The sequence below is a fragment of the Panthera tigris genome, chromosome A1 (assembly GCF_018350195.1).
Source record: "Panthera tigris isolate Pti1 chromosome A1, P.tigris_Pti1_mat1.1, whole genome shotgun sequence".
Classification (NCBI taxonomy): domain Eukaryota; kingdom Metazoa; phylum Chordata; class Mammalia; order Carnivora; family Felidae; genus Panthera; species Panthera tigris.
Window position 1 is genome coordinate 979,434 of NC_056660.1, and position 20,623 is coordinate 1,000,056.

General features: G+C 35.5%; 1 protein-coding gene across 2 annotated transcripts in view; it reads left to right on the forward strand.

Annotated features, from left to right (window-relative positions):
- Positions 1 to 20,623, forward strand: part of ZMYM2 (zinc finger MYM-type containing 2) — a 103,805-nt gene that overhangs the window by 37,680 nt on the left and 45,502 nt on the right. For both annotated transcript variants that reach the window (XM_042959365.1, XM_042959737.1), the window contains 4 exons: positions 588 to 873; positions 2,393 to 2,558; positions 3,274 to 3,486; positions 16,758 to 16,829. In XM_042959365.1, coding sequence (XP_042815299.1) covers positions 588 to 873; positions 2,393 to 2,558; positions 3,274 to 3,486; positions 16,758 to 16,829 — 737 coding nt within the window. The remainder of the gene's footprint in view (positions 1 to 587; positions 874 to 2,392; positions 2,559 to 3,273; positions 3,487 to 16,757; positions 16,830 to 20,623) is intronic.

The following is a 20,623-nucleotide window of genomic DNA, read 5'->3' on the forward strand; positions in this document are numbered from 1 at the left end:
TGTCTCAGGATTGTGAGATCTTGATCTGAGCTGAAATCAAGAGTTGGATGCTTAAGCAACTGAGCCACCCAGGCACCTTGGAAAAAGCTGTTTTTGAAAAGGTGTTTTGAATATAATCGTATATACAGCTTATCAGACCTGTATTTGTCAAGTGTTTGGCCAAAATTTTATTATAACTTTCATTATCAACTTTTATGTTTATGTATGTGTTCCTTACTTAAAGGAATATTCTGTAAATTCTTGTTTAATCAATAATGGCTAATATTTTTTAATGCTTCCTCTATGCTACTTACTATGTTTTATTGCATGTATTATCTTATTTAATGTTACCATTCCTATGAGGTTGGTACCATTTCCAGTTTAGAGAAGAGTTAGGTACAGAATTTAACTTTCCAGTTTAGTAGGTGGAGTCTAAATGTCAACTAGGCATTCTTAGTCCTTGGGTTTTTACCTCTCTGCTACATTGCTGCCTTATTAATGTCTTAAACTTGTACAGGATGGGAAGTTAAAACTGTTTCTTTGATAGAGATCCCAATGTGTATAAATACCTGTTTCATTTATTCTTTCTTGTGCATTTTGTTTTTAAGATTCTTGGATTTCCCAGTCAGCTTCATTTCCTCGTAATCAGAAACAACCAGGGGTGGATTCTTTATCACCAGTGGCCTCACTTCCTAAACAGATTTTCCAGCCTTCTGCACAGCAACAACCCACTAAACCAGTTAAAGTCACTTGTGCAAACTGTAAAAAACCTTTACAGAAGGGACAGACGGCTTATCAACGAAAAGGATCAGCTCATCTCTTTTGTTCTACCACCTGCCTTTCTTCCTTCTCTCACAAGCCTGCTCCAAAGAAACTTTGTGTTATGTGTAAAAAGTAAGGTTTACCTTTCTCCTCTTCTTTTTTTTTTTAAATGAAGTACAGTTGATACACAGCGTTACATTAGTTTCAGGTGTACAATATAGTGATTGGACAAGTCTCTAAGTTATGCTGTGCTCACCACAAGTGTAGGTAAGGTTTACCTTTCAGCATAATTCCATGTGGTTGAATATTGGTGGTATATAATTTTAGGAAAATTCTGAGTCTTAGAGGCAAATTATGATGTTTGAAAAATTGGTAAGCTAGTTGTTTGAATCTTAAAGCAAAACTCAGATTTGCAGTGGCTTTGGAGGATTCCCTACTACCACTGCGTGGCTGATGATTAAAACGCTTCTTACTTGGATAGGGTTTGGGGTTGATTTAGATACCAGGCCCTTGTAATTAATTTTGGCTCTCATCTCCATTGAACTCTTTGAATTTGTCAAAATGCATGTTTATTTGCATTATTAATTATTAGAATTCTAGCCAGATAAAATTGTTTTGCAATTTATATCACATTAAAATAAGTCAAATTTTGTACTATCTTCATATTAAGATTATTTTAAATTGGCAAGTCTTTGGATCTTATGTTTTTATGTTAGTTTTGAACATTCAGTCATTACAATGGCCAGTGTTTTAAGACTCAAGTACCAGTTTTTGGATAGCTTTGGGGAGAGACAGTTCTTTCTTACACTATTTTTTAGGTCTTGCTTCACTAGTTAAAAATAGTGGAATATGGTATATTATGTGCACGGTCGAACCAGGTGGGCTTTCCTTCTGTGCCATCTCTTGGAGCGGCCCAAATTTGGGAAGATAGTTTAGATCTTAGAACTTTGGAAAGGTTCTCTGTACAAGTTTAATAAATGCAAGTATTGAAACGGTTACATAGTTTTTAGATTGCTTTACAGTAGTAGACTTTTACATACTGTAGTATAGGATCTTGAAATTCAGAATTTCATTAAAGGAAAACTTCACAGGTCATCACTTTTGTTTCCTACCATTTCGAATTGCATTACAGAGCTGTACAGAATGGTAGGTGGGGTCCTTTTGGGTTATGGCTATAGGGGTGTACCTAAATAAGTTCATATATCCTCTCTAGAATATATGTCATATTTCTGTGACCTAGATCGTTCCAAGTTTTCTACTTACCTATGGGAAAGGAATTGACTAGGTGTTATAAGTTTGTATCTCAGGAAATTAGGCTTTGATGTTAAACTCCATATAAATAGTAACAACTGATTTTTTTAATTTTAATTTTTTAAAGTGTTTCCAATGTCTGAAAGCCTTGTTAAGGAGTTTGAAGACAAATTGGGTACTGACAAAGATTTAATAGTATGAAATCATTTTGGTTCCTTATCTTCTGTGTTCCCATTTTATTGCCAAGAGTTTTTAAATAGTAAACGTGATTTAATGGATCTAAAAATGGTGTTTGATTCCCAGGGTAAAATCTGTGGAAATTAGAAATGTTAATTATTACTCTTACGTTTGATTTTTTTTAAAATACAAGTTGACTTTAAGCTGTTCACTTACTTTTCAGAGATATAACTACGATGAAAGGAACTATTGTTGCTCAAGTGGATTCAAGCGAATCCTTCCAGGAATTCTGTAGTACATCTTGTTTGTCTCTCTATGAAGACAAACAGAATCCTACTAAAGGAGCTCTAAATAAATCAAGATGTACAATTTGTGGTAAACTAACAGAGGTTTGTATTTTTGTGCCTTCTCTCTTAGTTCTAACTAACGGGAATATTCTTAGCTTTATTTAATAGTTACGACGTCATCAGTATATAGTTTTTTAAAAGTGAAGATGTATATTCCATTATGTAATCCCTGTGGGAGAATGATTTAGGAAATTTTAAAATATAATACTAACTTTTCCCCTGAGGTTTGGAGCATGTAGAGACAAAACCATAGTGTTTTTAAATACATAGACTTGACTCGAAACTACCATGCTTAAGAAAGAGAACAAATGGAGGGAATATTTTTAATAACTTAACATTATTCATATGGTATTAAAGTTTTTGCATTTGATTATATTAAAAGAAACCTGTGTATTATACATACCTCATTTGAATTATTTATAACATTGGTTTTCTCCTACCTTTCTAGAGCAGTGTATTTTATTTATAGTTCCTTTTGGATTTGTCTAAAGATTTCCAGTCTCTTTGTTTTAGAAGTTTTATCCAAACTGGGTTGTTTCCTATCATTTTTAGATCTCTCTAGAGAAGTTCATAGTGATGTCGCTAATGTTTACCCCTCTGCCATAAGTGTATTTATTGTGTGTATAAAAATAAGTTCAAAGAATCACGAACGGTACTTTGTCTTTCTTTTTCCCTAAATGAGCCTTCCACAGAAAAATTATTGAGGCGTTTTCTATTGTGATACTCATTTATTTTTTAAAATTTTGTTTGTTTTTAGATTCGTCATGAAGTTAGCTTTAAAAATATGACTCATAAGCTGTGCAGTGACCACTGCTTCAATAGATACAGAATGGCCAATGGTTTAATAATGAATTGCTGTGAACAGTGTGGAGAGTACCTGCCCAGCAAAGGTGCTGGAAATAATGTCCTGGTGATTGATGGTCAGCAGAAAAGATTTTGCTGCCAAAGCTGCGTCAGTGAATACAAACAGGTAACTCATGATCGAATAAAAATTGGCCATTCTTTTGAGTATGTTTTAAATTGCTGTAATAGCTTTATTTTAGCAGCATTTATTTATACTCTAGATTTATCCTGGAATCTCATTTAATTCCATTGTTATCTTCATCTCTTGGAGATAACATATCTCGAATGAATACTGGTATATGTAAATTACTAGAAATTGTGATTTTACATATAATGGTAAATGCTAGCAGAATGATTACTCTTTTGAAATATTACATATGTATTTTTTGCTGGGGTGTCGGGGTAACTCAGTTGGTTAAGTGTCTGACTCTTGGTTTCGGCTCACATCATGATCTCACAGTTTGTGAATTTGAGCCCCGTATAGGGCTTTGCGCTGGCTGTGCAGAGCCTGATTGGGATTTTCCCTCTCTCTCTGTGTCTCTCTCTCTCTCTCTCTCTGTCTCTGTGTCTCTCTCTCTCTCTCTCTGTGTCTCTCTCTCTCTCTCTCTCTCTCTCCTCCTCTCCTGTTCACATTGTCTCTGTCTCTTTCAAAATCAATAAACTAAAAAAAAAAAAAATATTTTTGGGGCGTTGGAGGAGAGGTGTTGCAAATATGATTTTTCAAAAAGCTTTGTTTAAGAAGATTATATTTCAATTTTAAGGTCTTTTGATGTAGTTTGTTTTTGAATATATTCAAAAGTAAAATGTACGTTAAAATATATGTTCAGAGAAAACCAGCTCCTGTTTCTATCTTTTGGTTCCTACTTATCTTTTATAGGTATCAGTTTTTCAGTTTTTATTATTTTATAGTTTCTCTTCTTTATGAAGAATTAAGAAAGTATGTAATTCATTCTTTGTTTCTCTTTTTCCTATACAAAAGGCAACATATTGTATGTACTATGCTGCCTCTTCAATGTTTCATTTCACAGTGTATCTTGGAAATCATTGTCTATAAATGATATATGGACTTTCCTCTCTTTTGTTTTTTAATGGCTGTTCAAGTTAAATTTTCAGGAAAACTGTGAGCTGGTTATTCAAAACATTAAAAATAAATTGTATAAACATAGATAAATTTATATTAGTCTCCTAGGGCTGCCGTAACAAAATGCCAGACTAGAGGGCTCAAACAAATTTCTTTTGTCATAGTTCTGGAGTCTAGGAGTTCAAGTATCAAACCTTTATGGGTTGGTTTCTGGTGAGGCTGCTCTTTGAGGATTGTAGATAGCCTCCTCTTTGTGGTTTCCTCACATGGTCTTTCCTCTTTACAAAAGGGTGGTGTAGGGAGGGGAGGGGAAGGGATCTCTGGTCTCTCTTCCTCTTCTCATAAGGATCTTTGTGTCCTGTATGATTAGGCTTACAATCTTAGGACTTATTTAACCTTAACTGCCCCCTTAAAGGCCCTATTTTAAATATGATCGCATTGGGAGTAGGGCTTAAAGATACGAATTTTATGGCACCTGGGTGGTTCAGTCAGTTAAGAATCGACCTTTGGCTCAAGTCATGATCTCATGGTTCGTGAATTCCAGTCCTGCACTGGGGAGCTAAAGCCCTGCTTCTCTCTCCCCCTCTCCCCCCTCTCCCCCTCTCCCCCTCTCCCCCTCTCTCCCCCTCTCCCCCTCTCCCCCTCTCCCCCTCTCCCCCTCTCCCCCTCTCCCCCTCCCCCTCTCCCCCTCTCCCCCTCTCCCCCTCTCCCCTCTCCCCCTCTCCCCCTCTCCCCCTCTCCCCCTCTCTCCCCCTCTCCCCTCTCCCCCTCTCCCCCTCTCCCCCTCTCCCTCTCCCCCTCTCTCCCTCTCCCCCTCTCCCCCTCTCCCTCTCTCCCTCTCCCTCTCTCCCTCTCCCTCTCTCCCTCTCTCCCTCTCCCTCTCTCCCTCTCTCCCCCTCCCTCTCTCCCCCTCTCCCCCTCCCCCTCCCCCTCCCTCTCCCTCTCTCCCTCTCCCCCTCCCCCTCTCCCCCTGTCCCCTTCTCCCTCTCTCCCTCTCTCCCTCTCTCCCTCTCTCCCTCTCTCCCTCTCTCCCTCTCTCCCTCTCTCCCTCTCTCCCTCTCTCCCTCTCTCCCTCTCCCCCTCTCCCTCTCTCCCTCTCCCTCTCTCCCTCTCCCCCTCTCCCCCTCCCCCCACCTCTTGCTCACTTGTGCCCTCTCGTTCTTTAAAAAAAGATGAATTTTGGGGGAACACAATTCAAACCTCAACAATATTGAAAATAAAAGAAGTACACAAAACCTATTACTTCCTAATTAGTTTAATGTATTTTAATATTATTTGTATTCTTAAGGTTATTTGTGTCTTATGTTTATACAATGGATATTTTACAAATAATGGTGTGCTTCTGTGTGTCTCTTTCCAGTTTCATGTTTGGTTTTATTTTGTAGCTGAAATTAGCCATAGTGGGAGTGTTTTCATGACAAATGTTGCAAATTATGGGGTCTCCCTTAATCTAAGAGCTAGTGGTTAACCATGTCCCAGACAGCACTGGGCTATATAAAAGTTTATTTGATCACTTTGCTATTGGATGGTCTTCAGGTTATTTCTGGTACTTTGCTATTATAAATAGTAGGTGGTGAATAACCTGATGTATTTTCTCTGTATTCGTGGAGGTGTGGTTTTAGGGTAGACTCTTAGAAGCTGGCTGCTTGCCTAAGGAGTGCATATGTTAGTTAGTTAGTTAGTTAGACATGTTAAATTCCCTTCTGTTGTAATTGTGCCAGTTTGTATCTCTCTTAGTAGTGTATGTCGAGTGCCTGTGTCTCCACTCCCTCTCCAACAGAGAGTATTAACACATCATTTTGATTGGGAAAGATGGTATGTTGATATAGTTTTAATTCATATTCCTTTTATTAGGAATGATGAGCACTTTTCCTATTTCAGAGCTACTGGTCTTTCCTTTTCTGTGAACTGTTTATCTTTTACCCATTTTTTCTTTGGGTTTTGATCTTCTCCGTTTTTTCCATTAAATTGAACATTTATTTTAATGAGCAAAATGCATTTGTAGTTTGTTTACAAACAATTGCCACTACCATGTTACAAGTGTTGTCCTAGTTGCTGGAAATAGTATAGTGGAAAGTAAACATAGATCCTGCTTTCATAGGATTTTCATTGAGGTGGCATACTTCAAATTCATTAGTGTAAGGATCAGACTAATTATAATCTTCCAAGACCTCACTGTCATGTTTGATGTTGATGATTATGTTGCATTTATTATCTTCTGCTACATGGAAGGTTTGGTTAAGAGTGCTAGCTTTAGTTAGTTGGCCTGTGTTAAAATCCTGGCCCCACCAGTCATCTATGTCCTGGGCAAATTATTTAACCTCCTTTGTGTCTTGCCTCATTTCACCATGTGTAAAGTTGTGGAAGTAGCAATCCCCATCACATAGTGTTATTAAAAAGTGAAATCTGAGCCTCCTTGATTTTTAAGATCCTACTTCAAGCAACTGAACGTTACCAATTCTCCATCAGCCCCTTTGTGTCCTCTCCCAGTGACTTTCCCCTTCTACCTCTTCAAAGATAACCACTGTCTTTGACTTCTAACATGGTTTTACTTTTTATAAAGTTTATTAAGTAATGATATCCTACCATGTTATAAATAACTGTGTTTGGGTGCTTATAAAAATTTGTGCCGTGTAAAATTTTTATTTTTTTAATTTGGTTTTAAGAATCTTTTTTTTAAAGTTTATTTATTTATTTTGAGAGAGCTAGAGAGTGAGCAGGGAGGGGCAGAGTGAGAGGGAGAGAGAAAATCCCAAGCAGGCCCCACTCATCCTGGAGCCCCAGGTTGGGGCTCAATCTCAACGATTGTGAGATCATGACCTGAGCCACCCAGGCACCCGTAATGTAAAATTTTTAATTATTTTCAAATTTAACAGTTTTTTTTTTCTTTTTATTGTTTCTGGATTTTGTTTCACATACTTTCCTTACTCCCAGACTATAAAGGAATGCTTTTCTTATTTTCTTTCTAATGTTTGCAAGCCTTCATTTTAATATTTAAATCTTTAATGCATGTAAGGGAATTTATTCTGGTATATTGTTAAATTATGGGTCAAATATTTTTTCCATCCAAATGACTGTCATTGAGAATCAGCATCTTTATGTCAAAATATCCCATTATAGAACAAGGGATTTCATTCTGTTAGATCAGAACTTATTCATAAATATTTTATCTTTTTGTTACTATTTTAAATGAGGTTTTCTCTTCCATTATTGTGTGTGTATATGTATATGTGCATATATGTATGTACATATATGTATGCCTACATATATTTTTATATTGATTTTAAATAGCTGCTAAATCATCCTTAATGGTTGATTTTCTTGGATTTTTGACTAAGTCATCATATCATCTGCAAGTAGAGAAAGTTTAGATCTTCCTTTACATTTCTTATTCTCATTATTATTTTGTCTTGCATAATGGGTTTCCTAATAACTCCAGTAGAGTTATAAAGAGTGGAAGTATCTTTTTGTTTTTCCAGTGGGAATGCCTTTGGTATTTCCTCATTAAATTATTTGGCTTTAGGGCTGAGGTCAATATATATTAAATATATTAAAGAAGTACCCACTGATTTTTGTTTTATTAAGTATTTCACCGAAAATGAATGTTGAGTTTTGAAGGTTTTCAGTGTCTATGGAAGTGTTATGTGATTTCTTCCCTCCTTTAAATCTATTAATATGTAACTTTTTGTAATGAATTTCCTAAACCATGTAACCATTCTTGCATTGCTAGTATAAACCATACCAGGTCATTGTTATATTTTAAATGTTTAGTTGGAACTGTTAATATTTTATTTAGTATTTTCCCATTAGTATTCATAAGTGACATCATGTTTAATTTTTGGGGGGATGCATTCTTTAAGATATCAATAGGATATTTTTTATTTTATTTTATTTATTTATTTATTTAGTTTTTAATTTTTTTAACGTTTTATTTATTTTTGAGACAGAGAGAGACAGAGCATGAATGGGGGAGGGGCAGAGAGAGAGAGGGAGACACAGAATCCGAAGCAGGCTCCAGGCTCTGAGCCATCAGCCCAGAGCCCGACACGGGGCTTGAACTCACGGACCGCGAGATCATGACCTGAGCTGAAGTCGGACGCTTAACCGATTGAGCCACCCAGGCGCCCCTAGGATATTTATTTTAAAAAATGCTTGAGTAAAATTCAAATCCTTAATGCTTAAAACAATAAAAATGAAAATAAATGAATTAAATATTCAACTCAAAAAGTTGTAAAAAGAACAAACTAAAAGGAGAAGAAATAAATAAAGGTAAAAGTAGAAATTAATGAGTTAAGAAATAAAAACAGTACCAAAATAATTCAGAATACTGTTTCTATGATAAATCAGGTCTGTGAAAAACTAGACCAACTGATCATCAATCTAATCAGGAAAAGAGGCTTAAAAAATGGGTAAATTCACAAAAATAAGTGACAAAGTAGACTGAAGCATCAAAACAGAGGAAGTTGAAGAAAATCAGTCATAAGGGACTACTTTGTGTGCAGCTTTATATAAAAATACTGACAACCCAGACTGAGTAATTTTCTGTGAAAATAATTTTTTTGTGTGTGTGAAAATCTAATTTACCTAAATTGACTCCAGATGATACAGTAAAGCAGAGAATCTCCCTAGAAGAAATAGAGATAGTTATCAGTGAACTAACCCACAAGGAGAAACAGACTCAGATGGTTTCATAGGAAAATTCCATCAGATTTAAACTAGGTAATCTGAGTGCTATTTTAAATCATTCCAGAGCATAAAAAAGGTGTAAAATAACTTTAAATTTTTTTAAAATTGTGATAAATATATATAGCCGAATTTCCAATTGTTCTGAAACATTTTTAAGTATACAGTTTAGTGGCATTAATTGCATTCATAATGTGCAACCATTGCCTCTATTTTCAAAACTTTTCAATGACCCACACAGAAAGTGACAAGCCAGTAACTCCTCATTTTCTCCTACCTCCCTGATCCCTGGTAATCTCTAATCTTCTTTGTGTCTTTATGAATTTGCCTATTCTAGATATTTCATATACTTGAAATCATACATTACTTTGTCCTTTTGTGTCTGGTTTATTTCACTTAAACATTTGTGTTTTATTATAATCATCTCAGTAGGTGTGGGGTGGTATCTCTGTGGTTCTCATTTGCATTTCTGTGATTACTAATGCTGTAGAGCATATTTCCATGTGCTTATGGACAATTTGTGTATCTTTGAAAGTATTGAAGTCCTTTGCCTGTGTTGATTGAATTGCCTTGTTTTTCCTTTTATTTTTCAATTGTAGTAGTTTTTTATATGTTCCGAATATTAATCCCTTATTTGACATATGGTTGCAGATGTCGTCTCCTGTGTGTTGCCTTTCTGCTTTTTTGATAATGTCATCTAAATGTACAAAAATTTTGATGTTAATAAAGTCCAGTTAACCTCTTTTTTCCGTGTTGATTATGTTTTTGGTCCATACCTAAGAATTTGTTTGCAAAATCAAAAGTTAAGATGATTTATCCCTATGTTTTCTTCAAGACGTTTATGGTTTTAACTCCTGTTTAGGTCTTTGGTGCATTTTGAATTAATTTTTGTTTAGGATATGAGACAGGCATCCAGCTTCTTTCTTTTGTATGTGGAAATCCAGTTGTCCCAGCATCATCATCTGTTGAAAAGAGTATTGTTTCTCCCATGGAATGGACTTATTATACTTGTGAAATATTAATTGGCCATAGATGAGTAGGTTTATTTCTGGACTCTCATTGGATATTCCATTCATCTACGTGTCTGTTCTTATGCAAGAGCCACACTATTATGATAACTGTGTAGTAAGTTTTGAAATTAGGAAATGAGTCTTCCAACTTTGTTGTTCTTTAGAGATTGTTTGGATATTCTAGACTCATTGCAATGTTATGTGAATTGGAGGATTAGCTTTTCCATTTCTCCAGAAAAGGCTATTAGAATTTTGATAGTGATTGCATTGAACCTGTAGATTGCTTTGGGTACTATTGACATTTCAACAGTGTTAAATCTTCCTGGCTGTGGATATGGGTTGTCTTCCTATTTATTTAGACCTTTCTTAATTTCTCTTAGCAGTTTTTTCATAGTTTTCAGTGTACAAGTCTTCCATTTTCTTGGGTATATTTATTTCTAGGCATTTCGTTTTTAACACAGTTGTTAATGTAATTGCTTTATTAACTTCCCTTTCAGATTGTACATTGCTAGTGTTTAGAAATACAAGTGATATTTAAGTGTTGATCTTGTACCCTGCAACTTTGTTGAATTTGTTTTTTAGCTCTAGTAGCTTTATTGTGGATCCTTTGGAATTTTTCCCATCTAGTTATGTCATGTGCAAATAGCAGTAGTTTTACCTCTTTGTTTCTAATTTGGTTGTCTTTTATTTCTTTTTCCTAAATGTTTTGGCTAGAACTTTCACTATTGACTAGAAGAAGTGACGAAATTGAGTATCCTTGTTTTGCTTCTAATCTTGGAAGAAAAGCCATCTGTCTTTGACCATTGAGTCTGATGCTAGTTGTGGGTTGTTCATACATGGCATTTATTATGTCGCAGTACTTTTCTAATATTCTTACTTAGTTTGTTGAGTGTTTTAGTCATAAAAGTATGTTGGATTTTGTCAAACTTCTCTACCATTTGATTATCATGTGGTTTTTACCTTCATTATATCCATGTGGTTTATTACATTCATTATTTTACGTTGAACCACTCTTTGCATTACTAGGATAAACCCCACTTGACTGTGTTGTATAATACTTGCAGTATGCTGCTGAATTTGCTTAACGTTTAACCTCTTAAATTTATATCTAATTTAAGCTGGTAACAACTTAATTGGCATTTAAGAACTCTGCTCCTGTAGGGGCTTCTGGGTGGCACAGTTAAGTGTCTGACTCTTGGTTTCATCTCAGGTCATGATCTTGCAGTTTGTGAGTTTAAGCCCCACGTTGGGCTCTGAGCTGCCAGTGTGGAGCCTGCTTGGGATTCTCTTCCTCTCTCCTTCCCTCCGCCCACCCCCTTTTCTCATAAACTTAAAAAAAATAAATAAATAATAAAAAAAAAGGAACTCTGCTCCTGTATAGCTCCAGCCCCATTTATGTTACAATAAATTACATCTTAAACATTGTTTGCACAATAACAGGTTTACAATTATGTTTTGTACATTCGTCCTTAAAATCATGTAGGAAGTAAAAAGTGGATTTATAAGCTAAAGTACTCCAGTACTACGTTTTATATTTGCCCATGTAGTTTTTTTTTTTTTTTAATTTTTTTTTAACGTTTATTTATTTTTGAGACAGAGAGAGACAGAGCATGAACGGGGGAGGGTCAGAGAGAGGGAGACACAGAATCTGGAGCAGGCTCCAGGCTCCCAGCTGTCAGCACAGAGCCCTACATGGGACTCGAACTCACAGACCGTGAGATTATGACCTGAGCCGAAGTCGGCCGCTCAACCGACTGAGCCACCCAGGCGCCCCTGCTAAAGAGTCTTGTTTGTTTACTCTGTTACTGTCTAGTTTCCTTTCCATTTCAGCCTAAATCTTTGACTGTCTTTAACAATTCTTTAGAGTAGGTCTAGTGGTAACAAATTCCCTCAGTTTTTTATTTGATATGTCTTTATTTGTCCTTCATGTTTGGATAACAGTTTTGCCGGGTATAGTATTTTTGTTTGAAAGTTTTTTTTCTTTCAGCATTTTATATATGTCCTTTTGGCTTCCATGGTCTCTGATAAGAAATTGGTGGAAAATCTTACTGAGGTTTCTTTGTACTTGATAAGTAGCTTGTCTCTTGCTACTGAAGATTCTCTGTGTCTTTCAACAGTTTGATTATAATTTGTACTGTTGTGTGTCTTTTTGAGTTTATCCTACTTATAATTTGTTGTGCTTTTCAGGTTTGTGGATTTCTTTCCGATCATCAAATTTATGAAGTTTTCAGCCATTGTTAAAATAAAAATTTGCTTGTTCTCTCTATTCTTTTGGAGCTGTCATAATGTACATGTTGGTCTGCTTAATTTGTCCTATAGGTTCTTTAGACTTTGTTCACTTTTTTTTTTTTTTCTTTTCATTTTCTTTCTGTTCTTTAGACTATATTTAATTTCAACTTTGGCCTTAGTGCTACTGGTGAAAGTTTGACTCTGCTAGTTCTCATCTTGACGGGTAGGTGACAAGGTACCTTGTTACTTTCTGATAGGTTAAGAAGTTCAGGCTCCCTACTTGACCTTTTCTTATGTCACCCTAGCTGGGTTGCTGGCATGGGGTACCTCATTATAGCCAGGCAAAGGTGGAGTCTAGGCTTTCTACCTGTCCTTTCTAGTGTGGGTGGGGTTGGTGCCACATTGCTCCTGTGGTGTTTGGATTGAGTGGAGGGTCTGTTGACTGAAAGTTTTCTGTCCTTCTAGGTTGTAATTCCAGTTGTATTTCTCCTATAGCTGTGTCGTTTCTGTTGCTGGTTTTAAGATTTTTTTCCTTTGCTTTTATTTTTATCCAAATTTTAATATTATTTAAAATTTTTCAGAAATTTGACTGTGATATATTGTGATTCCTTCAGTTTATCCTTCTTGGGGTTTGCTCAGCTTCTATCTGTAGGCTTATATCTTCTGCCTAGTTTGCAGTGTTTTCAGACATTTTTTTGAGAACTTTTTCAGCCTTATCCTCTTTTTCCTCTCCTTCCAGGACTCTAGTGATATGAAAGTTAAATATTTGTTACAGTCTTACAGATCCCTGAGGCTCTGTTCTTTTTTATTTTTTCCATCCAAGCCTGTTTTCTTTCTATTCAGATTGGATAATTTCTGTATTTTCCTTCACTGCTTCTTTCCTCTGTCTTTGTTCTGCTATTTGTTGTTTTTTTCTTGTTGTTTACTAATAATTTTTTTTAGAATGGTTTTAGTGTTATAGAAAAATTAAGAAGATAGTACAGTGTTCTCATGGTAAGGTCTTCTGTTGACACCTTAAATTAGTAAGATAATATTTGTTACATTTACTGAACTGGCATTATGAAAAGTCCATAGTTTATTTGGATTTCCTTCACTTTAAAAAAAAAAAGTTTATTTATTTTTGAGAGAGACAGAGTATGAGCAGGGGAGGGGCAGAGAGAGAGGGAGACAGAATCTTGAAGCAAGCTCCAGGCTCTGAGCTGTTAGCACAGAGCCCAATGCAGGGCTTGAACTCATGGACCATGAGATCATGAACTGAGCTGAAGTCGGATGCTTAACTGGCCCACCCATCCAGGTGCCCATGGATTTCCTTAACTTTTATATAATGTCTTTTTTCTGTTCTAGGATCGTATCTAGAATACCACATTATACTCAGTAATCATGAAACCTTAGGGTAGTCTTGGTTGTGACATTTTCTCATAGTTTTGTTTTTAATGGCCTTGACAGTTTTTAGGATTTAGGTGTATTGTAAAATGCCTTTCTTTTGGAATTTGATGTTTTCTCATCATTAGATTGTAGCTGTAGGTTTTTAGGAGGAATGTCACAGATGTGTTTACCTTTTACAGTTTTGACGTTTTCAGCATATCATAAGGGTACACCTATCAACATGATTTAAAATGACTGCTGAAGTTGATGTTTATCACCTTGCTGCAGTAGCATTTGTCAGGATTCTCCGTTGTAAAGCCCGCCTCCTCCCATTTCCATGTTGTTCTTGAAAATGAAGTCACTGTCTCCTTTAGGGTGGAGTATACAGTTACTAGGGCTTTTTCTGCATAAGAGATTTGTCTTTTCTCTTACATTTATTACTTTATTCAGTCATTTATTAATATCAGTGGGGACTCCTGGATCACATGGCAACAAAAGGCAAAAGAAAAACAATTCAGTTTCTTTATAGTTTACAGCCCATTGACAAGTCCTTGAGACAGGCAGAGTGACCTTCCTCTAGGAATTCAACTGACTCAATATTAATACTTTAGCTTAACATTAGCCTGCCTCCAGGATCCTAGAAGTCTCCTTTAACATGTAAAAATTTCTTTGGAAGCTTCCTTTTATCTCTACCCCCAAGATGTATGTTAGTAATCATCCTCCAAGCTTATGTCTCCATGATATTTATCTGAAAGGTCTCCTGACTAAGGTTTTACTAGACCATAGTAAATGACCTTTTCCTAACAACAGCTGGCTACTAGCCCCTCAAGGTTCCAGAAACCTTGCTTCCAAACTTAGAGTCTTATGCTATCCCTAACTCCCTCCCAGCTTGAAAGTGTATAATCAGCCACTCCTCACAACCCCAGTGCAGCTCTTTCTGCCCTCGGGTCCTATCCCTGTGCTTTAATAAAGCCAACTTTTTAGGGGTGCTTGGGCAGCTCAGTTGGTTAAGCATCCAAACTCTTGATTTTGGCTCAGGTGATGATCTCGTGGTTTGTGAAATTGAGCCCTGTTTCAGGCTCCATGCTGACAGAGCGTTGTCTGCTTGGAATTCTTCTCTCCCTCTGTCTTTACTGTTCCCTGTTCCTGCTCTTGCTTTCTCTCTCTCTCTCTCTCTCTCTCTCTCTCAAAATAAATAAACATTAAAAAAACAAACAAACAAAAACACCCCTTTTGCACCAAAGACACCTCAAGAATTCTTTGTTGACTGTTTGCTGCTAAACCCCAGTGTTATCACATCAGTGGGTATTTTATAATTTGGGGCTATAATAAAATATGGGTTTCTTTTGTTAATCAAAATTTTCTAGCTTTGGCCATTGGGAGCATTTTCACTTGATTCCTGTGTTCTTTTGACATATCTTATATATCCATTGATTTTTAAAATGTCTGTTAATAGTTTTTTTCATTCTAGAATTTCCATTTGGTTCTTTATATCTTCTTCTCTTTTGATGAGAATTTCTATTTTTTCATTGCTAAATATTTTTATTCTTTATTGAAGCATTTTTATCATGGCTGTTGGGGCACCTTGGTGGCTCAGTGGGTTGAGTGTCTGACTCCTGATTTCAGCTGATTTCCTGATTTCCTGATCTTGTGGTTCATATGATCAAGCCCTGCATTGGGCTCTGTGCTGACAGCACTGAATCTGCTTGAGATTCTCCCTCTCTCTCTAAATATTTAAAAAATCTTTGTCATATAATTCTAACATTTCTGTACTTTCTATGTTAGCATCTACTAATTATCCTTTTCCATTTAAATTGTTGTTTTTGTGGTTTTGGGTAGGATTCATGATTGATCGATCGATCGATCGATTGATTGATTTTGTTAGAAGCCTGGAAATTTGGGGTATTATGTTGTTATATTCTGGGTCTTATTTAAACATTCTGCTTTAGCTGGCTTTATTTGACACTGCCGTGGCAGGAGTGTGAAGGCCTCAGTATTGCCAGGTGCAGGCAGAAATCCAGGCTCTCCACTTGGCCTCTGTTGACACCCATGAGGTGGGAAGAGCTCCTTGCTACCTTGGAGAAGAGAGTGGGAGTTCTGGCTCCCCTCCGGGCTCTGGCGGATCCACCCTAACTGGGAAGAGTAGGAATATCTTCTCACTGCTCTTCACCTAGCCTCTATTGACACCAAGTGATCCTATTCTAGTGGGTATAGAAAATACTCTTTATACTGTCGTTAAATGAAATAAAAATTATTTAAAAAATGTTTCGTCTTTCATTCTGTAAAATATCATTTTCATGTTTAATTCATATATTGCATGTTGATAATTTACAAGTAAGCAAATGGAAATCCATGCATACCGTGTTACTTGATAAAAGGACACAGACATTTTTGGAGAGCCCTACACATGATGCTGTAGTGAATGTCTCTTCCTATAGCCTGGGGAAACTGAAATTGAGTGGTGATCTTATCCTTGCCTTCCCCTCCCCTTTTGACCTTTGTCTCTAACATTTTAACTTGGCTACCATTGTTGTTTATGCCCCCCTTGGTGAATTAGTTTCTGGAATATACTGATACAGGTAATTAATCATTTAGATCCTGGCAGCGGAGATTGTATGATACTTAACACTTCTCTTCCAGTATTTTATTTTCCATTTTCTTGCATAGTATTTTGATTTTAATGGAAAGCAGGATGCTTTTCTGCAAGGAATAAAGGTGTAAATTCATATGTGCTGTAAGCTGTCACGTGTTCTGAAAAGAGTTTCCAAAACAACCCATTTGCCGATAATGAAAACTGTAACTACATACTTTCCAAATCACTTCATTTAGAATGCTTTGAGGTACCAGAGGCTGTAATGAGATCTTACAATACATTGTCGCCTAAGAGAAATAAGTAATTTTTCTTTTTGGCTATGTCACAATAGAGGCAAGTCAAGTCTAAGGGTCTGTCGATAATTTGTTACCTGTTATTGTATTATTTTATTATCAAATGAGGTTTTTTTCCTATAAAGTCTTAAAATCTTTTTTCAGGTAGGTAGCCATCCAAGCTTCCTGAAGGAGGTTCGAGATCACATGCAGGACTCTTTCTTAATGCAGCCTGAGGTAAGCAGGAATGTGGCTCTGGTTAAGCCCTTCATAATTCCCTATACTGCTTTACTGTCTTTATTATGTATCTGAAAAATCACGGGCATTTTAAAGTAGTATGTTAAAATTTATGAACTTAAAATATGTCAGATGATGATCGTTTTCTTATGTTATTGTAGGCAAACTTTATTTCACTAAACTTTACGTGTATTTTCTTGTGGTATGCTTGTTTGCTTTTAGGTATTTGTTATGAAAAAGTATTTCCAGATAAAATTTAGGCACAGTACCTTGTCTACAATAGGCACTTAAATTTAAGGTATAAAAGGCCCTTTTGTGCCTACTTCAAAGATATTACAAACCCTTTATTTCATAAAAGTTTCCAAATTCATATTCCTTAATCCAGATGAATAAGTTGGTGTATAAATTAATATGTGAATGATAAATGTATACAACTAATAGTAACTGTAGTACAAGGAATTTCATATTGAGATAATGCTGCTATATGATTAATCTATAGACCTTATTTGAATTTTAAAATATTGATGTCCCTTATGTAAATGAAAAACAATTATTTCTTGTTTAGGATCAAGTCTAGGATCATAGGCCATTCATTATTTCTCTAAAAATGTGTATCTTTTTCCCTCCCTCTTCTTCTGAGACCCGACTTCCAGATATATTAGATTTCCTGCTATTGTTCCATGGTCCGTGTGGCTCTTGTATTTATTGGTTTTCTTTCTTTTTTTTCTTCTTCATTTTGGACAGTGTTTACTGTGTCTTTAATTTTACTAATCTTTTCTAATCAACTGTTAGTCCCATGTGGTGTGTTTTACATCTTAGCTCTTGTATTTCTCATCTCTGGAAGTTCCATATGGGTCTTTTTTATATCTTCTATTCCTTGCCTCATTATGTTCGTGTTTTCCTCTACCGATTTCTTGAATATATCAGCATATTTATCATAGCGCTTTTAACATTTTGCCTACTATTTTCATAGCTGTCATTTCTAGATCTGTTTCCACAGCTTGATTTTTTTAATTTCTACATAATGAGTTATATTCTGTTTTGTGGAATGTTTAAAAGCCATTGTTTCATATATTTGGTATAGTTTTCTAGTTTTTAAAAGTGGGAGGTCAAATCCAGCCTCTGATACTCCCATCGTGGCTGGAGTGGAAGTCCCGTCTGCTTTAATCTGAAATAGTTCCCTAGTCTTTGTCTTTCATGACATTGACATTTTTGAATCCTATAGGACATTTCATAGAGTGCCCTCAGTGTGAAGTAGATTGAACCTTTATCTCTTGAGTACCTTCCCACGTGGTTCACCGACTTGGTCAAAATGTAGTCAAAGAAATGTATTAATTAACATGTAAAAGGAAAAATTAAAGGGAAGTTTTAAAATCATGTGATGATTAATTTTGGTGTGCATATGGAATTGGTTAAACTTGAAATGTAAGGCACCATTTTTCAATGAGTATACTGAAAATGAACCAATCTGCCATAAACTCCCCATTATATTTACCTTTTGCCTTACCAGTATCTCGTTTTAATTAGTTCTGCCTTAATTCTTTTACACTGAATTTATATGTAGGTTTATTTTCTCCCATGCCCGAATGAGGAATATAATAATGGTGAATTTGTTACAGTTAATTTTATTTTAAAAATCACTCAATGTATAATTTATAGGATGAATGAAACTTAAATATGATTATTTTGATTGTTTACATATAAAACAGAAAACATGGCATGAACGGATATCCTTTTTTTTGCTAATGTTCTTTCATTAAGTGAGTCCTTTTATTTTTGATGTAGTGGTGGCTGTGAAAGTGGCTGTGTTAAAATATTTTCAATATTAATGATTCTATCTTTCTGATAGTACTTTCTCATTCTCTTCAGATAAAAGTATTTGTCAGTGTGGACCAGTTGCTTAGCTCCTTGTTTACTTGACCCAATTCAACTGGTCTACTTTTTATTGGTACGTCTTAAAACTTACTAATTACTTAACCATTCTGCCAATAAAATTATTGTCAACTTGAAGGATGTTTCTAATAAGTTAAAACAAAAATCTAATCTGAGATTAGATTAGATGGTCGTACTTCATTTATATTGGTAAAAGAAATCTTTATGGGTGCTGCTACATGCAGGTCTTGTACAAACATCTACTGAGAGCTACTTGGCTTTATCTCTCTATAATCCTGTGATCTAATGGCAAGTGTCCTGATAATTTTAGTATTCCTAATTTGTACTGTGGTGCCAGATTTTAAACATTCTTTTTTTCTTTCATTGTTTTATTGATGTTTTCTTTTATCCTTTCCCCATTATAAAAATTTAAATTATCATATAGGCCTCAGGAAAATATTTTGTCATTTCAAACAAAAACCAGCATTCTCCTCTTTGTCACATTGGGAGAGTCATAATTAGATTTAATAGGTTTGCAGCTATTTTTTGTTCCTTGTTACTGTTCTTTTGCTGTTGATAAGTATTTCCTTTTGCAGTCTGTCAGATGTTGAAGAAGGAGTTGATTTCTACTTTGAAAAGTAAAACTTAGGACTTATGTTAAAGTAATATGAGACTTAAGTAAATGAGGAGTAGACAGCATTGGTTACTTTTTTACAGTACCAGAATGCATATAACATACATTCCTGGCACATAAACAGCTCTGTTTTTTTTAATACCTCTTCTGTTTGTTGCATGCTAAGAAAGTTTTTTTCTTTCTTTGATGTGGATGTTAGTTATTTGTTTTGGTTATTTTCCCTTCAACTTAACTACCTTTATTTTCTAAAATCCTGTGGCGCTCATGAAATTTGTCCATGCAATTTACCCATTTTGTTATTTTTGGCCTGCTTGTTACCTTCCCCGATGTCTATTTTTCAGTCATCTATCCGTGGAATATTTTAAGGCCTTTTAATATCATATTGTACTGAATGCTTTGGGGTATGATGAGGAGAAATAATCTCAACACCAGGTAGAAAGGTGGATACAATTATTTTGCAACACGACACGTGATACTTGATCTAACTAGTTATGATGATTGTATAACCACTCAGAAGACAGCTCAAATACAAGTTGCACCTATCGCTTTTCCGTATGTTTGATTTCTAATGAGACTATTTGTGTTTATCATATAAACATACCAGTTCATCTGAATTGTATTTTTGTAAGACTCTATATTTCAGTAATACTGCTTTTGTCTAGTAATTTTCAACGTGTACCTCCTTTAGTCTTACCATCATATATTTTACCTTGTGGCTTTGAATTAGTGTTGGCAAATATTCGCTCTTGCCAGAAGGATTGACTATTCTTATCTGTGGACTAATTATTAGCTTTAGTTAATAGCCCAAAATCAGGTTGAATGACTTTGTTTTAGTTAAAAAAAAATTTAAATACGGTGTTTTATTGTGGTTGAACGAGGTTTTAAATGTAGAATACAAAGGTATGGTTAATTGGTTTTAAGAGAAGTTCCGTAAGTTTTTGGGACAGCAGCACAGCTCAGTGCAAAAAGTATTTAACATCAGACTTTGCTCTGAAGGACCGTAGTCATTTGATTATTAAGGCTTACATTTTATAGACACATTTAATTTCTTCTGTCAGATGACAAAGACGTGTGTCATGGTCAGCAGAAAACACTGTGTCTTTGTTGTTTTCAGTTTTTACTTAAGGATATATAGGGATTCTGTTAAACTAATTAATAGGGGAAAAAAATCCAGTTTTTGAAAGAGACTTAGCTGAGATCATTACTTTTGTTTGAACCTAATTTAGATGCATTGCAGTTAACAGTTTGCATCCAGATGAAGATTTCTGACCCACTAAACCTGATTAGA